At 51.2% G+C, this 16047-nt stretch overlaps 2 protein-coding genes across 3 annotated transcripts in view; one reads left to right on the forward strand and one right to left on the reverse strand.

The window, feature by feature from the left end:
• DNALI1 (dynein axonemal light intermediate chain 1) lies at positions 1–9232 on the forward strand. Its single transcript, XM_047793394.1, has 6 exons — positions 1–868; positions 1389–1534; positions 2355–2524; positions 3970–4148; positions 4483–4647; positions 7488–9232. Exons 1-6 carry the CDS (start codon positions 788–790, stop codon positions 7521–7523), a joined length of 777 nt encoding a protein of 258 aa, XP_047649350.1. The 5' UTR covers positions 1–787; the 3' UTR covers positions 7524–9232.
• The window catches only part of GNL2 (G protein nucleolar 2), a 24710-nt gene continuing 17851 nt past the window's right edge, over positions 9189–16047 (reverse strand). For both annotated transcript variants that reach the window (XM_047793391.1, XM_047793392.1), the window contains 7 exons: positions 15365–15469; positions 14402–14560; positions 13985–14098; positions 11691–12148; positions 11264–11343; positions 10048–10133; positions 9189–9382 (listed from right to left, as the gene is read on the reverse strand). In XM_047793391.1, the coding sequence (XP_047649347.1) occupies positions 9230–9382; positions 10048–10133; positions 11264–11343; positions 11691–12148; positions 13985–14098; positions 14402–14560; positions 15365–15469 (1155 nt within the window). In that variant the 3' untranslated portion in view covers positions 9189–9229. The remainder of the gene's footprint in view (positions 9383–10047; positions 10134–11263; positions 11344–11690; positions 12149–13984; positions 14099–14401; positions 14561–15364; positions 15470–16047) is intronic.

Consider the following 16047-nt stretch of genomic DNA (forward strand, 5'->3'; position numbering starts at 1 on the left):
GCCTTAGGGACCCGACTCTGTGGGGCGGGAGTTTTAGGTTTCAAAAACAAATTGGGGGGGGAAAAGCTACTCTCAAGGTTGTTTGTTGACGCGTTATTACTAGTTACTAAACATGGAGACAAACTACACATCCAGCAGTAGAAAAGAGATTATGTCACCATCTGCAATGGTATTTACAAACTATACGACAAATGGAAAAAAGCCTGACTTGTTAAATGGAAGAAGCAGGATGCAAAATTGTGCGCAGACTGTGATGACATTTACGTTTGGAAATACGAAGGAAAGGGGAAGAGAAGGAAATGCAATCACAGATCGTAGCCCGGGCAAATCGTCAGTATTTCCCCTCTGTTTCTGAAGTTACGTCGCCATTTCTCCATTAAAGGCAAACTCTTTTTAAAACCTGGGAACTTTAGATGCCTTCCTCTGGGAATCTTCCTCAGCCTTCACTGAGGAGTCAAATGATTCCATTTGCGGGTGACAAAATCCAGGATCAGCGAAATTGATCTGCGCCTTACTCAAACCGTGAGCTGGACGCAGCGAAGGGATCCAGAACTCAAGTTTTCCCTGCTCCCAAGAGTGCTAAGGCGATCCCGGTGAGCAGGAGGATTGACAAGCTAAACGCAGGAGAACTTTCCTCGAAGGCTGAGCAGAAAGAAACTCTCGAGCTGGCCCCGCCCCGCCTCGAAGCCCCGCCCAGGCCATGAGGATGTCAAGGACGTTTCCATGGCGACGGCAAACACTGCCCTGACAGGAGGGTCGCTGCTGTGCGGCTACCCTCGCCGCCGCCATGATCCCCCCCGCCGACTCTCTGCTCAAGTATGATACCCCGGTATTGGTGAGCCGCAACACGGAGAAACGGAGTCCCAAAGTAAGGAGGAGTCTCAGGATGGGGGAGCTCGGAAACTCCCACGGGGAATGACAGTTCCCTGCCTTGAGGATTGGGAGTCCCAAGGGACAGAGGGTGCAGTGACTGGGAATAAAGAGAATTAGGACCAGGCAAGGAGGGTGGGAGAGCGGTACAAGAAGCCCAGATGTTGGGTGACCCTAAGGGCAGATTTAGGATGGGAAAGAAAGTCAGAGAGAGATGGATGGGGCTCCCTGCCCTATCCAGGTAGTGTACAAGGATAGATCTGGTAGTGACTGCCCCATCTCTAAAGGTAAGAAAGTAAAGGCCTGAGCAACATCTGTACAAGGAGATAGAAGCATTGAGTTGAGGTGGGACCAGAGATTCTTCATGGCCTCCTTCAGCTCTGAAACATAACTTCTGATGAGGAAGAGTGATCTGAGAATGGGGGAGAGGTATGCGAGTCACCCGGTGCAAGCCTGCCAAAGTGTGTGGAGCTGAGTGTCTAAATCACCTCCTGTCCCACCTTGTCCTTCCTTCTCAGGCTCGGCTACTGAAAGTCAGCCCCCAGCAGCCTGGACCCTCAGGTCCTGTCCCACAGCCACCGAAGACCAAGCTCCCCTCAACTTCCTGTGTCCCAGATCCTACAAAGCAGGCAGAAGAAATCTTGAATGCCATTCTGCCGCCAAGGTTAAAAAAAAAGCAGTGGCTGGGCGGAAGCCCAGACTTTTGCATCCTAGAACTTAGGAATGTGTGAGGAGGCACCCTGTCTCTGTTTCTGGCTGGGATTTCTTCCTAGCATCCCAGAGTTCCTAGAACTTGCAGATGGCTAGATGCTGAGGGTTGGGGGGAGACATCTCCTCATTTTCAGAGTGCTCTAAATGCTGATGGCACCCATATGTTTATATCCAGCCCTGTCCTCTCCCCGAAACTCCATGGGTATATATTCTGCTCTGTTCTCATTACCTTCATGAAGATGTCTAATACACTTCTCAAACTTAACATGTCCAAACTAAATCACAATGTCTTCCTTCTCCCAACCTGCTCATCCTTGGTCAGTATGGGGGGACCATAGAGGTATGGCCTGCAATACATACATTCACCTCTTTCCGGCTGGCGCAGGTCTATGGTCCCCTGTGTCTCCTACCCCGTCAAGTCAGTGGGAATTTCCTCTGGGCCTTCCATTCAGTAACGACCGCCATAGATCTGTCCTCACCATGGTCAGTGGTTAAGATCTGGAACATGGGTGATGACTTCACAGAGGGTCCTGGAAGAATGAAGACTGCTCAGCCCCAGGGGAGGGGCCCCTTGGAGGTTTGCACAGTGGGTGTGGCTTTGGAGCCACACACTCCTTAAGGAAAAGGAGGAGATGGAGGATTCTGGTGGGTTAGGGACAGAGCTGCCCCTCGCTCCTCTCAAGCAGAGAGCACAAAGGCCCACCTCTGCTCCCCTCCCGGGGACCCTCTCTGGTGGATGGGGTTCACTCAGCCCGGCTCTGTCTGTGCCACAGGGAATGGGTGGAGGACACACAGCTATGGATCCAGCAGGTGTCCAGCACCCCCAGCACCAGGATGGACGTGGTGCACCTGCAGGAGCAGCTGGACCTGAAGCTGCAGCAGCGCCAGGCCCGGGAGACTGGCATCTGCCCTGTGCGCAGGGAGCTGTACTCCCAGTGTTTCGGTGAGCAGTCCAAGAGGGAGGGTCCTCAACCCCCTGGTGCCTCCTTCCCCGTCAGCACAGATCCCGACCTGCCCCACCCAGGAACTGCTAAATGCACCCTCTTCCCCTTCTCAGGACCCCCATTCCCTGCCAGTCACCACATTCCTAGCAAACCTGGTTCTTCACCCCTTAGCTGTTTGGAGTCAGACAAGAACATCAATTTCAAATCTTTTTTTTTTTTTTTAAGGTTTCTAAAATAAGCCTATGTCAGGTTTTTTTTTCATCAGAAAAACTTAATGTTTTGGAGTTCCTGTTGTGACTTAGTGGGTTAAGAACCCACCATAGTGTCCGTGAGAATGGGATTTCCATTCCTGGCCTTGCTCACTGGGTTAAGGATCCAGCGTTGCAGTAAAGCTGTGGAGTAGATCTCAGAGGCGGCTTGGATTTGGTCTTGCTGTGGCATAGGCTGGCAGCTGCAGCCCCGATTTGACCCCTAGCCTGGGGACATCCATATGCTGCAGCTGCGGCCTTAAAAAGCAAAAAAAAGAAAAACTTAATGTTCCATATATATATCCATCTATCGACATTCAGCCTTTGGTCCAGAGGAATCTTTCAGGGTGATGACAACTGTATGGCGTTTTAACAACAATAAGCCGACAGACAAGGGGTTTGAGAGCACCCTCCTGGAGTGCTGGTGCCAGATGGCTGGCCCTCAGTCTGGTCTCACTGGCCCATGTCACTTGGATGTGCAAACTGCGGCCAAACCCTGAGGCTGCTTAGGGGGCCTAGCAGGCTGCCTTCAGTCTGAGTGTGATTCTGGTTTGCCCTCCAAGTCAGCCTTTATGAAGGGATGGATGGGTAGGCTGTAGACCCTGCTGTTTCCAGCCCCAGTCTGGTCCATCCAGGGGCACAGGGGATTGCTCAGCTGCTTTAAAACAGCCACCATCTTTATTTTTTTTACTTACTTAATTTTTTTTTAGGGCCGCACCGGTGGCATACGAAAGTTCCCAGGCTAGGGGTCAAATCAGAGCTATAGCTACTGGCCTACGCCACAGCCACAGCAACGCCAGATCCGAGCCACGTCTATGACCTACACCACAGTTCACAGCAACACTGGATCCTTAACCCTCATGAGTACTAGTCAGGTTCATTACTGCTGAGCCACGACAGGAACTCCAAAAAGTGAGGTTTCTTTGAATAGCAGTTTCTGCCTGATGGTGGGTGGAAGAGAAGGGCCCCACAGCTGCAGACAAACCTGGGCTCTTGTCTCCCTCTGTGCTGGCCAAGCCATGCTTTCGGATGGCCTGTACTCCCAAGTGTCAAGTTCAGGGCAGTGGCTGCATGGCAAAGCCTGAAGCCTGTCTCCAAGTGGGGAGGACTCACCCTGGTGCCCCTGACAGTAGGTGGTTTGCCTTTCCCCTCCTGCCTGCTTTCTCTGACTTCGCCGTGTGTGTGTGCCTTGGAAGATGAGCTGATCCGTGAGGTCACCATCAACTGTGCAGAGCGGGGGCTGCTGCTGCTGCGGGTCCGGGACGAGATCCGCATGACCATCGCTGCCTACCAGACCCTGTATGAGAGCAGTGTGGCATTTGGCATGAGGAAGGCGCTGCAGGCAGAACAGGGGAAGTCAGACATGGAGAGGAAAGTGAGTGGGTCCACCAGGAGCTTTTGGGCCTCTTGACTCTCCCATGGATCTCAGGGCCACAGGTTGTCATGCCAGCACCAAATTCTGCCCCCCCCCTGGGGTGCTCTCTCATCACCTCAGTGAGCCCTTTGGTCCAGAGTGCCAGCCCCAGTCCTGGCAGAGTGGTCTCCCCTTGGACATGGTCTGCCAGTCCCTGACCTCCCACTGGGTGGCAGTACAGACCCTGGCAATGCCTTGGGTTGGACAGCTGTGTCCCTGGTCCCCTCCATCCATGCACTCACACTGCCCTGTACACTTGGTGACTTCCCAGGATGACTGTGGGTTCTGTCCTCAGATTGCAGAATTAGAGACAGAAAAGCGAGATTTGGAGAGGCAAGTGAATGAGCAGAAGGCAAAATGCGAGGCCACAGAGAAGCGGGAAAGTGAGAGGAGACAGGTGGAGGAGAAGAAGCACAACGAGGAGATTCAATTCCTCAAGAGGACCAATCAGCAGCTGAAGGTAACCGACCAGCAGGCCCAGTGGGCCCGCCCCTCACTCCCCCCAACACTGCCAGCCAGGCAGGCCAAGCCTTCCGTTCCCTGTCCTGTGATGACTTTCAGTTCTTGTCCAGTGCCCTGTCAAGGAGTAAAGGAAGTGGACTTGGGGGGTGAGGGATCATCAGCCAGATTCTCTGTCCATCTGCCTCCAGAGGGGGCTCCATTCTCAACTCTGAATCCCACAATACCTCAGCCTGGCTTGCTTTTTTTTTTTTTGTCTTTTTGTCTTTTTAGGGCTGCACCCGTGGCATATGTAGGTTCTCACGCTAGGGGTCAAATCGGAGCTGTAGCCGCCGGCCTACACCACGGCTCACGGCAACGCCAGATCCTTAACCCACTGAGCAAGGCCAGGGATCGAACCCGCAACCTCACAGTTCCTAGTGGAATTTCCACTGTACCACGACGGGAACTCCTAGGCTTTCTAGTGGAGAATTTTTCCCCCTTGGATAAAAGTTGCCTAACATCTGGGAGCGGCAGATATGGCAAAGGCGGCACTTCTGTCCCATGGCAGCTGATATTTTGGAGGCTTCCTAGAGCAGGCTGGCCACTCCAGTGGGCTTTCCTAGAAATGCTTTCTTACCTGCAGCTCCCTCTGAGGCATGGCATTAGAGGTGGGCAGGGAAGTCCCTTTGTGAGGGAAGAACCATTTCACATCAGGAGCCTTCCTCAAGAGTGTGGTCCAAGGAATTCGGCTGTGTTTTTTTTTTTTGGGGGGGGGGGGGTGCTGTACCTGCTGCGTATGGAGGTCCACAGGCTAGGGGTCAAATTGGAGCTGTAGCTGCCAGCCTACACCACAGCCGCAGCCGATCCAAGCCTTGTCTGTGACCTATACCCCAGCTCATGGCAATGCCAGATCCTTAACTCACTAATCAGGGCCACAGATCAAACCCGAGTCCTCAAGAATACTAGTTGGATTCGTTACTGCTGAGCCACAATGGGAATTTCTCAGCTGTGTTTTTCATCAAAGCTCTTTTGCTGGTGGTATACTTCTACCCAGCTGAGCTTGAAGGGAGGGAGTTTAGTGAAAAGGGTGGGGCAGGGGGCCAGGCCTCTGAAACTCCAGGTTCTCTGTCTGGTCGAAAGGTTCTCGGAGGTTGGGCCCCAGACCCGCATCACCACCATCACCTGGCAAGTTCTTATTTTTTGCTTTTTTTTAGGGCCACACCCGAGGCATACAGAAGTTCCCAGGCTAGGGGTGAATAAGGGCTGTAGCTGCCGGCCTACGCCACAGCCACAGCAACGCAGGATCCTTAACCAGGGATCGAACCTGCATCCTCATGGATCCTAGTCAGGTTTGTTAACTGCTAAAACTCGAAAGGTACTTCTTGGCAACTTTTAGAAATACAGATCATTGGGCCCAGATCTACCCAATCAGAACCTTTGGGGTTGGGGTCCAGCAAGCCAGTCTAACAAGGTCTCCAGATGATTCCAATGCTTGCTAAAGTTTGAGAACTACTGTTCCAGATATGTGGCCTATATATAGGCCGTATAGTCAGTGGTGGTTCAGTGGCTGTCTCCTATGACCCTGGCCAGAAGGGGTCCCTAAGAGTTCCCACTGTGGCTCAGTGGTACCAACCTCACTAGTATCCATGAGGACACAGGTTCGATCCCTGGACTCACTCAGTGGGTTACGGATACAGCGTTGCCATGAGCTGTGGGGTAGGTCGCAGACATGGCTTGATCTGGCATTGCTGTGGCTGTGGGGTAGGCCAGCAGCTGCAGTTCTAATTCAACCCCTAGACTGGGAACCTCCGCATGCCAAGGGTGCGGCCCTAAATAGACAAAAGAAGTGGGGATCCTAGATGTATCTCCGTTTCCTCCCTAGTCTCATAGAAAGCTTCCACTCTTGAGATTGGCAGGCTTGTTGGCACTGCAAACCAAGAAGCCAGGCATCTGTGATAAAGAAGGGCTTGTATTAACCACTAGTAGGTGACACAGATTTGCTTGTTGCCAAGTTTAACAAACTTTCACAGCCAGATGTGAATCTGTTTACTTAGCAGTCTTTAAAGCGGCCTCCGTTATCTGCCATATTCCTTTCTCCTAAGTCCAAGTTCAGGTCCTCCTATGGTACTGGAGGCAAGAGCACAGCAGAATACCTTGGCATCTTTCTAACATTTACAAGCAAGCTTATAATCCCCAGGGTGAAGGACTCTTTAGAAGTGAGTTATTTTTATTGGCTCAAAGTCGCACTGCAAACAAAGCAATGTCTGCAGTCCCTGGGATAGACACACTTAAAAGATCTGTCCGCACACCATGATAGTGAATTATTTTACTGGCGGCCAGAGGAGCAGAATAAGTAACTCCCAAGTGTCTGAAGCTTTACATATGAGATGGACAGCTTCCTACTCACTGGTAGCAATTTTCTCTAATTGGGTGTCAAGTTGTCTCAGTGGCTTAAAATTTGCTGTTTCCCAAACCTCTTGTCCCAGCACAGAGCTCCCAGGCTCCCAAACCAGAGAGCCAAATGTTTAACTTACAGATGTATTCAGGCCTGAAATCTGAGCCATGAAAAACCACTATTTCAACAACTTTTATTCAATTTCCTTTTCAATGCTTTTTATTACACACCGAGCAGCTATTGTATGGAAACCAGGACAGCTCTGATTTCTCCTAATGCAGCAAGACTGAATGCCAAGCCAGAAACGAGCTAATTTAGAAAATATGGAGTTGGGAATGAAGGGGAAAAAACACTCGGAGTGGCAGCATTCGAATTATTCTTCCCAGAGACTTTTTATCACTTCTCAGCTATTTGTGCTAGGCTGCAAGTTTCAAATACTAATGGAGTTTATTTTTGTTTTTCAGGCCCAACTGGAAGGCATTATTGCACCAAAGAAGTGATACTTTCCATATGGGTCTCAGCAGGCACTACAACCCCATCACACCTTTGTAATAAAAAGCTAGTTTCCTGAGTGAAGAGGCCATACCCTCCCCTGATCACCACCTACACCTTTTTTCAGAACTCACACCACCACCCCAGTGTCGTGAAACACCTAAGGTCTGGCAGCCAGGCTCCTTGCTGGACAGTGGAGGGCAGTGTAGCTCAGGTAGCTTCTGTAAGTGGCCAGATTTTCCAACACCAGCAGGAAGCCTTAGAAGCCACCCGTTTGGCTGCAGCCCTCAGGTGGAGCAGCTGCTTTCTCATGGCCACTCCACACCATCACTTATTCTCTGCTCCCGTTTCAGGCCCACAGTTCATCTTGTCCTTCAACCCGGGCTTCTCTGGCCTCAGCCTTCCCCTTATTTGGTGTTTCTGCACCACCCCTACTCCAGTGCAGTTCTGGTTCCTCATCATGGAGTTCGGGGTTTATACCGCATCACGCTATTCCTGCTTCCCAAGTCCCTGGACCCCTTCCTCCTTAGTTTCCACTGCCTGGGTGAGGAGGTGATGGCAGGAAGTCAAAACTCATAGCTTTGGAGAAAGTAAATGTTTGCCAGAGAGAAATACAAGTCACGGTGTCCACTGTGAGCTGCCTGTACCTCAGCTGCTCCCCCACCACAGATTTGTTCATCTTACTCTGCAGAAAAAACACCCCCAACCCCCCAACCCTCTGACCAGCCCAAACCTCGCACACAGTTCTAATTATTAATGAGCGGGCCACGGCCTGCAGACAACGGCATTTAACTATTCCTTGTAATAAGTGAAACTCAAAGCTTGAAGACTCAGGACTCTTGTGGTTTCACAGACCCAGAAGACTCAATTAGCAACATAAATCGATCTGATTCAGGGCAGAGGGGCAAGCTAGCAAGTTCCGGTCAAACCTCACAGGTAGTGTACCTAAGAAGGCACCAACAACCCCTTGGCTAGAAGGCCCCAGTGCCCAGTGTCCCCCTGACACCCATTCTGGCCAGGGCTTCAAGGCTTACTGGAAGAACTGCAGTCCAACAAGAGCTGTGTCCACTGACTCCAACACGCCCTGTACACACTAATCTCAAATGTGAAGTTAGAGCTGCCACCCTGACCCAGGTGTCCTGAGGAATTGGTTCTAAGATTCCACGAAAACGGAACGCTCCGTTGTTTCCCGGGGAAAGAACTCCGCCGAGTTGGGCTAGTTCCTGACTCCTCGAACTAGCACATGTAATGTGCTCACGTCCTACCTGGTCCACCTGACAGGCTCGGTGAGGGACAACGCAAGTTGCGGTGGCTTTTCCTCCACGTGTGAAAGTCTGGGCTTGTGCACGACGTCCCCGACATCTTCTCTTTACAGCTCTATTTCAAAGGGCTTCAGTTCCAAACTGCTCCTTGCCAGTTCAAAAGAAACACCCTGCTCCACACATCCTAGACCTCAGCCCTGTTTCTGTCAGCAACGAGACAGGGTAATCCTGAGGGACTCGAGGCTAATTCAAGTGTCAGGGGTTCAGTGGACCCCATCCCTGAGAGCCCTGGGGGTTAGGGCCTTACCTATTTTCACGAGCACTGGTGACTGTTTCAAGTGTCACACCTCAGAACACATACACTGTGGCCTTAGAAATGCCCCCTGGGCATGAAGAAAACACAGTCTCTAATTGCATATTTTTGTATAATTTAATAAACAACTTTTAAAATGTTACTGCTTATGTTTGAATTTTTTGTGTCTCTGTTTCTGCCCCTCTGAGTCATTGGTCTTCTTTTTGTTTCTGTTCCTGTTTTTCACGTTGTGAGTTTCATAGTAGCGTACACCGACTTTTCTGGATTGTTGCTGCCGTGCTGCTCGTCTCCGCTGTGAACAATGGCGCGCGGGCACACACGCACACACACACACGAAGGAAAAAAAAAAAAGTCAAACAATGAAGTCGTAAACAGGCTTCTACACTTCTCTGTGCTCCATTCCCATGCCGCTCCCACAACGACTGGAGCACTGGAGCAGGGTCGAGGGAGGGTTCACCTCACAGACCCAAGCCTGCGCTTCTACTGCAACTGTGACAACTCCAAGTTACCATCCTTTGGTCCAACCCTTATCTAATGCTCGAATCTTTTCTCCTGCCCTCCTGACAAGCGGCTCCCTGGTCTGAAGCTGAATGCTCTTATGATAAGCTCTCTACCGCCCAAGAGGGCCCTTGCAGCTCGAGAGAGCCTGGTTAGAGGGATGAACTTAACAGAAGGCAGGGACCTGTCTTTCTACACAGCTCTGTTCACCATGAATCACTTCTCATAAACCCAATGGACTCTTCCAAATGAGAGGCCACACACTTGAGATCAGCAATCAGGAATTCCTCAAACACACGACCCAAACTCAGGGGTCAACTCTTGATTTTGTTTCACTGATCTCAACCGGGTCACTTAGGACTGGGGTTCTTTGATTTCAACTCTAGACAGTTTCAGGAAGACTGAGTTAAAAAAATAGCCTTCTCCTCTCTGCTCTATGCCTAAGACAAAAACACGTACTTCCTTAGATGTAAGCGTCCTGCGAGTTTTGTTTGAATGCTCTTCTTCCCTCTGTGCCTTCCTCTTCTTTCCTTTTTTGGTAGGTGCTAGGAACAATACATGAACACACACAAGAAAGAAACAGGAATTTTTTATTCAAAATGTGTCTGTAAACCCTAAGGTGGGAATGAGCTCGATATGCTAGAGAAAAAGACAGAAGGCAGTGGGACCAGAGTATGGTGAGCAGAGCAGGAGGCTGGGAGGCTGCCAGCCCCAGAGAACCTCACAGGCCTCAGCGGGGTTTGCATTTGTGTCATGAAAACACACTCTTGGAGTTCTCGTCGTGGCGCAGTGGTGAACGAATCCGACTAGGAACCATGAGGTTGCGGGTTCAGTCCCTGCCCTTGCTCAGTGGGTTAACGATCCGGTGTTGCCGTGAGCTGTGGTGTAGGTTGCAGACACGGCTCGGATCCTGCGTTGCTGTGGCTCTGGCGTAGGCCGGTGGCTACAGCTCCGATTCGACCCCTAGCCTGGGAACCTCCATATGCCGCAGGAGCGGCCCAAGAAATAGCAACAGCAACAACAACAACAACAACAACAACAACAACAAAACACACTCTTGATATGGAAGCCGTCAGTCCAACCAAGTTAAGAAAAAAAATACATGAACCCCAATCTGCTCCCCACCCCAGCTGAAAAAAATTTGTCTCTGGACCTACCCTTAGACTACAAGGTTAATGTACTCTTTTTTATTTTTATTTTTTGGTCTTTCTAGGGCTGCACCTGGGGCTTGTGGAGGTTCCCAGGCCAGGGGTCAAATTGGAGCTACAGCTGCGGGTCTACACCACAGCCACAGCACAACTCGGGAATCTGAGCCGTGTCTGCAACCTACCCCACAGCTCATGGCAATGCCAGATCCTTAACCCCCTGAGTGAGGCCAGGAATCGAACCCACATCTTCATGGATACTAGTTGGGTTTGTTAACTGCTGAGCCACAAAGGGAACTCCTAATGTACTCTTTTTAGAGGAATTTTCCTGAACTGCCATTTAATTCCCAAGAAATGTGCAGAATAAAAAGCACAGGTGTGATAAATAGTACGTGGAACCGGGGTGACAGGCCAGATATGCTCAACATCTGTGTGGATGACAGTAGAAGAAACAAAGAGGAGATTAAACTTGGGTCCCCAATTCTAAAGATGCAGATCCCATCTACATGACTTAAATAATTCAACTATACCTGTATCTTCTACATCTTCTTCAACTGCTTTTTGTTGCTCAGGTTTTGCAAAAACCTTCTCACTCAGTCCCTTGGATATTCTGAAAAGGAGAGTAGAGTCACAAAGCTGTCCAGCAATCCCCTCTGCTGCTCATGTCACGTGCCCACATGGAGACGGTGACAAGCTCGCAGATCAAAGAGACTCCGCTCCTCTTCACGGGGTTAACACCACTGGGGGAAGCACCTCGAAGTTTTTGCAGGCCCTGGGCACTTGTAAAAGAGAGAACTACTGAGCCTCTCATACTGCAGGTGGCTGAATTTTAAAAACACACAGAACACTTTTTAAACATGGCAAGCGCGCCCCCACCCCCCATACCACTGCAATCCTCAGGGCAAGGTTCTGGGAACGCAAGGAGCAGCCTGCCACTCGTGCCCATGAGAACCCTACCTGACCGCCGAGAACTTCTTAGCTTTGGCTTTGTCTAAAAACCTCTGGTACTTGGCAATCTTCTCATCCAGGGCTTGAATGACGGCCTTGGTGCTGCTCCCCGTGTGTTCTTCCTGGGCTTCTGCGAAAGGCTCTTCGTCAGTGTCTTCTTGGGGCTCCTGTTCTTCCTCCTCCTCCCTCTCCCCAGAGAGGCTCTCCAGCTCTTCCTCCATATCGGACATCTCCAGGGGAACCAGGTCGTCCCCCGAAAACTGAGGCACGACGTTGATCTTGCCGAAGTTCTGCCGGACCCGCGCGAGGATCTGCTGCATTTCTGCATCAGCGCCACACTGGCCAGGCTCCTCTTCCTTCTTCTCAAGGCCAGGTTCTGACCCTCCACCTCCAGATTCTGGGACTTCCTCTTCTGCGTTGTTCTGGGCTGTTTCTGGGGCAACTTCCAAAGTCGAGGCGGACGGAAGCTAGTTAGGCCAAAAAGGGGTGGGAGCACAGGGAGAAACGGAGTCAGAAAACAAAACCCGAATGTCTGAACTTACACACTTTGCTCTTAAATGAGGTAGTTCTCCTCTCAGGCCCAAGGGAAAGGATGGAAAACGCCGGCATCTGAGTCATCCTGTTAGATCTATTCTGAGCCAACATACATTAAACCCTGAGCCCAGCACTGAAGGGTCAGAGGAACACAGCTGGGGTCCCAAAGAATGTGCCAACCCCAAGGGTATTTCACCAACACCGACCAACGACGCCCTGCAGGAGGCGAGATTCCCTATGTCCCCGAGGATCGCGAGGAATGGGGTTGCCGAGGAAAGCACAGCCAGGCTGAGTACACCCCACAGGCTGAGGGTGACGGCGTGGCTGAATGGTGGGGTGAAGGCAGCACCAGTTTAGGAGGTGCTGAGGAAAGGCACTGAGGCGGCACTGGGAAGGGAGGGTTTGAAGGAGGGGCCATCTGGGGAGGACTGAGAATGAGCCCTGAGGTGGGAACAGGTGAGAAAGAGGCTGAGAGCTGGGGCCTCCTTCAGGGAAGGGTGAGCAGGCCTGGCACTGCGGCTTCACATAGGCAATATTCTCGTAATATTAATATTACGAGAATATTATGAATACTCTTCTCCATTGTATTCTCGTAACTGAGACTCACAGAACTCAAGGAATTTTTCCCCAAGGTGGGGTGGCTGCTCAAAGCACTGAATGCATCAGGAAGCCATGAAACTCAGGAGACTGCACACACAGTTCGTGTGCGCCTCGTCATCCGTTTCGCGGGCAGAAGGTGGTGGTGATAGCTTTTGGATGCTCGAGGGGGTTTCTGCCACCACCAAGAGCAAAAGGCAAGAGTCACAGAGTGGGGGAGCTAGTTACCTAACCCCAACGACTAGACACACAGGAAGAGTTAGAGAAAACTCTGCCGCTTCCACACAGCATCACAAAGGAGCAGAGACGGGCCTCCTCAGACCCAAAGGCTTCCGCCGTCACTTGGTGCTCCCGCGCCCGCCAGGGGGTGGCCCCATGACTTCTTCTAGAACCAGACAGGTCAGACTGGCTCCACCTCGGGTGCACTGGGTCCACTGCTCCCGATGCCTGGAACACTCTCCCCTCCGCATCTATGTGGCTCCTGCCTTAGATCACTAAGGTCTCTGCTGCAAGGTCACTTCCTTCTCAGAGGTCGTCCTGACCACCCCGCTTACAAAAGCCCTCCTCTGCCCCCCATAAATCCTTCGCCCTGTCTTAGCTGCCCTCACAGCAATCGGTATTTCCTGACACTATACGCTTATTCGTTTACTACCTGTCTCCCTGTAGTATAATAAGAATAAGTATTTGATGGCCAAAGACATGAAAAAAATGCTCAAATCACTAATTATTAGAGAAATGCAAATCAAAACTGAGGTACCACCCCATACTAGTCAGAAAGGCCATGATTAAAAATGGCCATTGTCACAAATAACAAATAAGAAATGCTGGGGAAGGTGTGGAGACAGGGACCCTCCAACACTGTGGGTGGGAATGTAACTTCGAACAGCTACTATGGAAAACAGGACCGAAGTCCCTCAGAAAATTTAGATATTCCTAAAATAGAGTTACCGTATGATCCTGCAATCCCATCCCTGGGCATATATCCAGACACAACTACAATTCAAAGATGCATGCAGCCCTATGTTCAGAGCAGCACTGCTCACAGCAACCAAGACATGCAAACCTCACTGCGGCGGAAAGACCTACCCCAGAGGAAGAGGACGGCAGTTCAAAGACACCACACCCAGGTCAGTGCCCTCACTTTCCCAGAGGCAGGTCTGCCCTGTTCTTACCTGGGGGGTGGCCGGGGGCTCAGCATTGGGTGGCTTGACAAAGAAAGGAATCCGGCCCCTCTGCCAGTCATTGAGGACCATCTTCCCCACGGTCCGCAGGTCGGGCTCTCCACCCTGAAACGTCACAGGGAGATGCCCAATTAGATCCAAACAGCATAATCAGAGTTCCCTGCGGGCCTAGTGGTTAAGGACATGGCAATGTCGCGCTGTGGAGCAGGTCTGATCCCTGGCCCGGGAACTTCTGAATCCTGGCTGTCCCAGTTGTTCACCACCATCTATCTGCCAAGTCCCACACTTCAAACTCCTCAAACATGCATACAAAAAAATGGTCCCTAGCTTCCCACTCCACACCCCCCCCCCGCCCCCTGTGCCTGCGGCTCGCCAGTCTGAATTCTCACAATTCTCAGTCTGGCTCACCTTTAATAACTTCCCTGTCCGGAAAGCCAGCTTCTCAAGAAAGTCCTCAGCATTCTCCCAAGAATCGATCTTGTATGTCTTGCTGATATATTCTGGCTTTGCTCGTTCAAGTACAGCACCAATGTGGTCTTCAGGAGTCTTAATTTTTTCAACTTGAACCTAGATTTTGATGGGAAATCTCTTGCTTACAAACTTTATTATGGAAGCAGTGAAGCTCCCCAGTGTGCTCTGTAAAAACATCTGAAAAGAGATTTCAACGCCTCAAAGCAAGTGGGGCCTGGCAGGAGCCTGTCACCGAGGTGGCACGATGGTCGGTCGGCTGAAAGGAGCACCACAGAAAGCTGACCCTGGCACAGGACCATGAACTCAGCTCAAATTGCAGCGCACCACAACCCAACTGTGCGGCTTCCGCAAGCAGTTTCAACTTGGGGTGCTTCATGCTACTAACTCGCGGAAATGGTTAAAAGTCTACTGGTCCCAGGACACGGAGAGAATGGCATAGTTTAAGACAGGAGGGGAGGAACGGGCACAGGATGTATAGCCAGAAGCCCCGGTTAAGGTTAAGTGGACCCATTTAAAGCTCTCGGTCGTCTTCAGAAACAAGTGAGGAAATGACTGAGTTCCAACGTGACTCAACCCATAAACCCACGAAGATGAATTATCGCTAAACATAAACAGGCCCTGCTTCCCTCTGGGTCCCGTGTGTAAACTCCAAACTCTTTTGTGGGATGACATTGACCAGATATGCCCATGGTTCCACTAACTCCTCAAACAGGCTTAAGTGGAATGGAGAGGCCGCCCTGTTCAGTGTCATGTTCCTCAAGTTTGGTCAGACAGGCTGACCCCAAACTGTCTGCTGAATGAGTACAAAGCAAAGGTATCCAGCGTCTCCCACAGAATGCTCCCCCCCCCACCCCCGCCACCAAAGGCAAACAAAGAGCCTCTGGGGACCAAAATACTCACGACTCCTTTTAGCACGATGTCCGTCTCTGAGTCCTCGGAGGGGTAGACCACACCCGGACAGTCGATGAGGAAGATCCGCCGCATCAGGGTGATGTACTGCCAGACCTAAGGCGGGAAGGGTCGACGCCTGATGCGCATGAAGCTGCGGGGTGTGTGTGTGTGTGTGTGTGTGTGTGTGTGTACAATGCCAGACCTAAGGCAGGAAAGGTGAGCATGAAGCTGGCAGGGGGGTGGGTGTGGGTCAGGGAGGAGCAACGTGTGTGTGTGTGTGTGTGTGTGTGTGTGTGTGCTGGCAGGGGGGTGGGTGTGGGTCAGGGAGGAGCAACGTGTGTGTGTGCTGGCAGGGGGGTGGGTGTGGGTCAGGGAGGAGCAACGTGTGTGTGTGTGTGTGTGTGTGTGTAGCAACCTGCCCAGGGACCAAGACCCTCTTCTATCTGTGCCATGCATGAGGCCCTTCCACAAGGCACAAACTACAGTTACTAGAAATAATGCAAAGGCAGGATCTCCACAGAGAATCATGCAATTGCGTCCAGCAAAGCTTCCTCTGATTCTGAAAAGTACTCCTGGATGTCTGACACTGCTTGGCCCCTGTTCTTTCAGCAGAACCAGGCTGCTCCCCAAATACTCCATGTTCCCAGGTAGGGCCCTCAACTTGCCAGAATCCACCAGAATGCCGTTTTCTT

The sequence above is a fragment of the Phacochoerus africanus genome, chromosome 8, assembly GCF_016906955.1.
Source record: "Phacochoerus africanus isolate WHEZ1 chromosome 8, ROS_Pafr_v1, whole genome shotgun sequence".
In the NCBI taxonomy this organism is placed as follows: domain Eukaryota; kingdom Metazoa; phylum Chordata; class Mammalia; order Artiodactyla; family Suidae; genus Phacochoerus; species Phacochoerus africanus.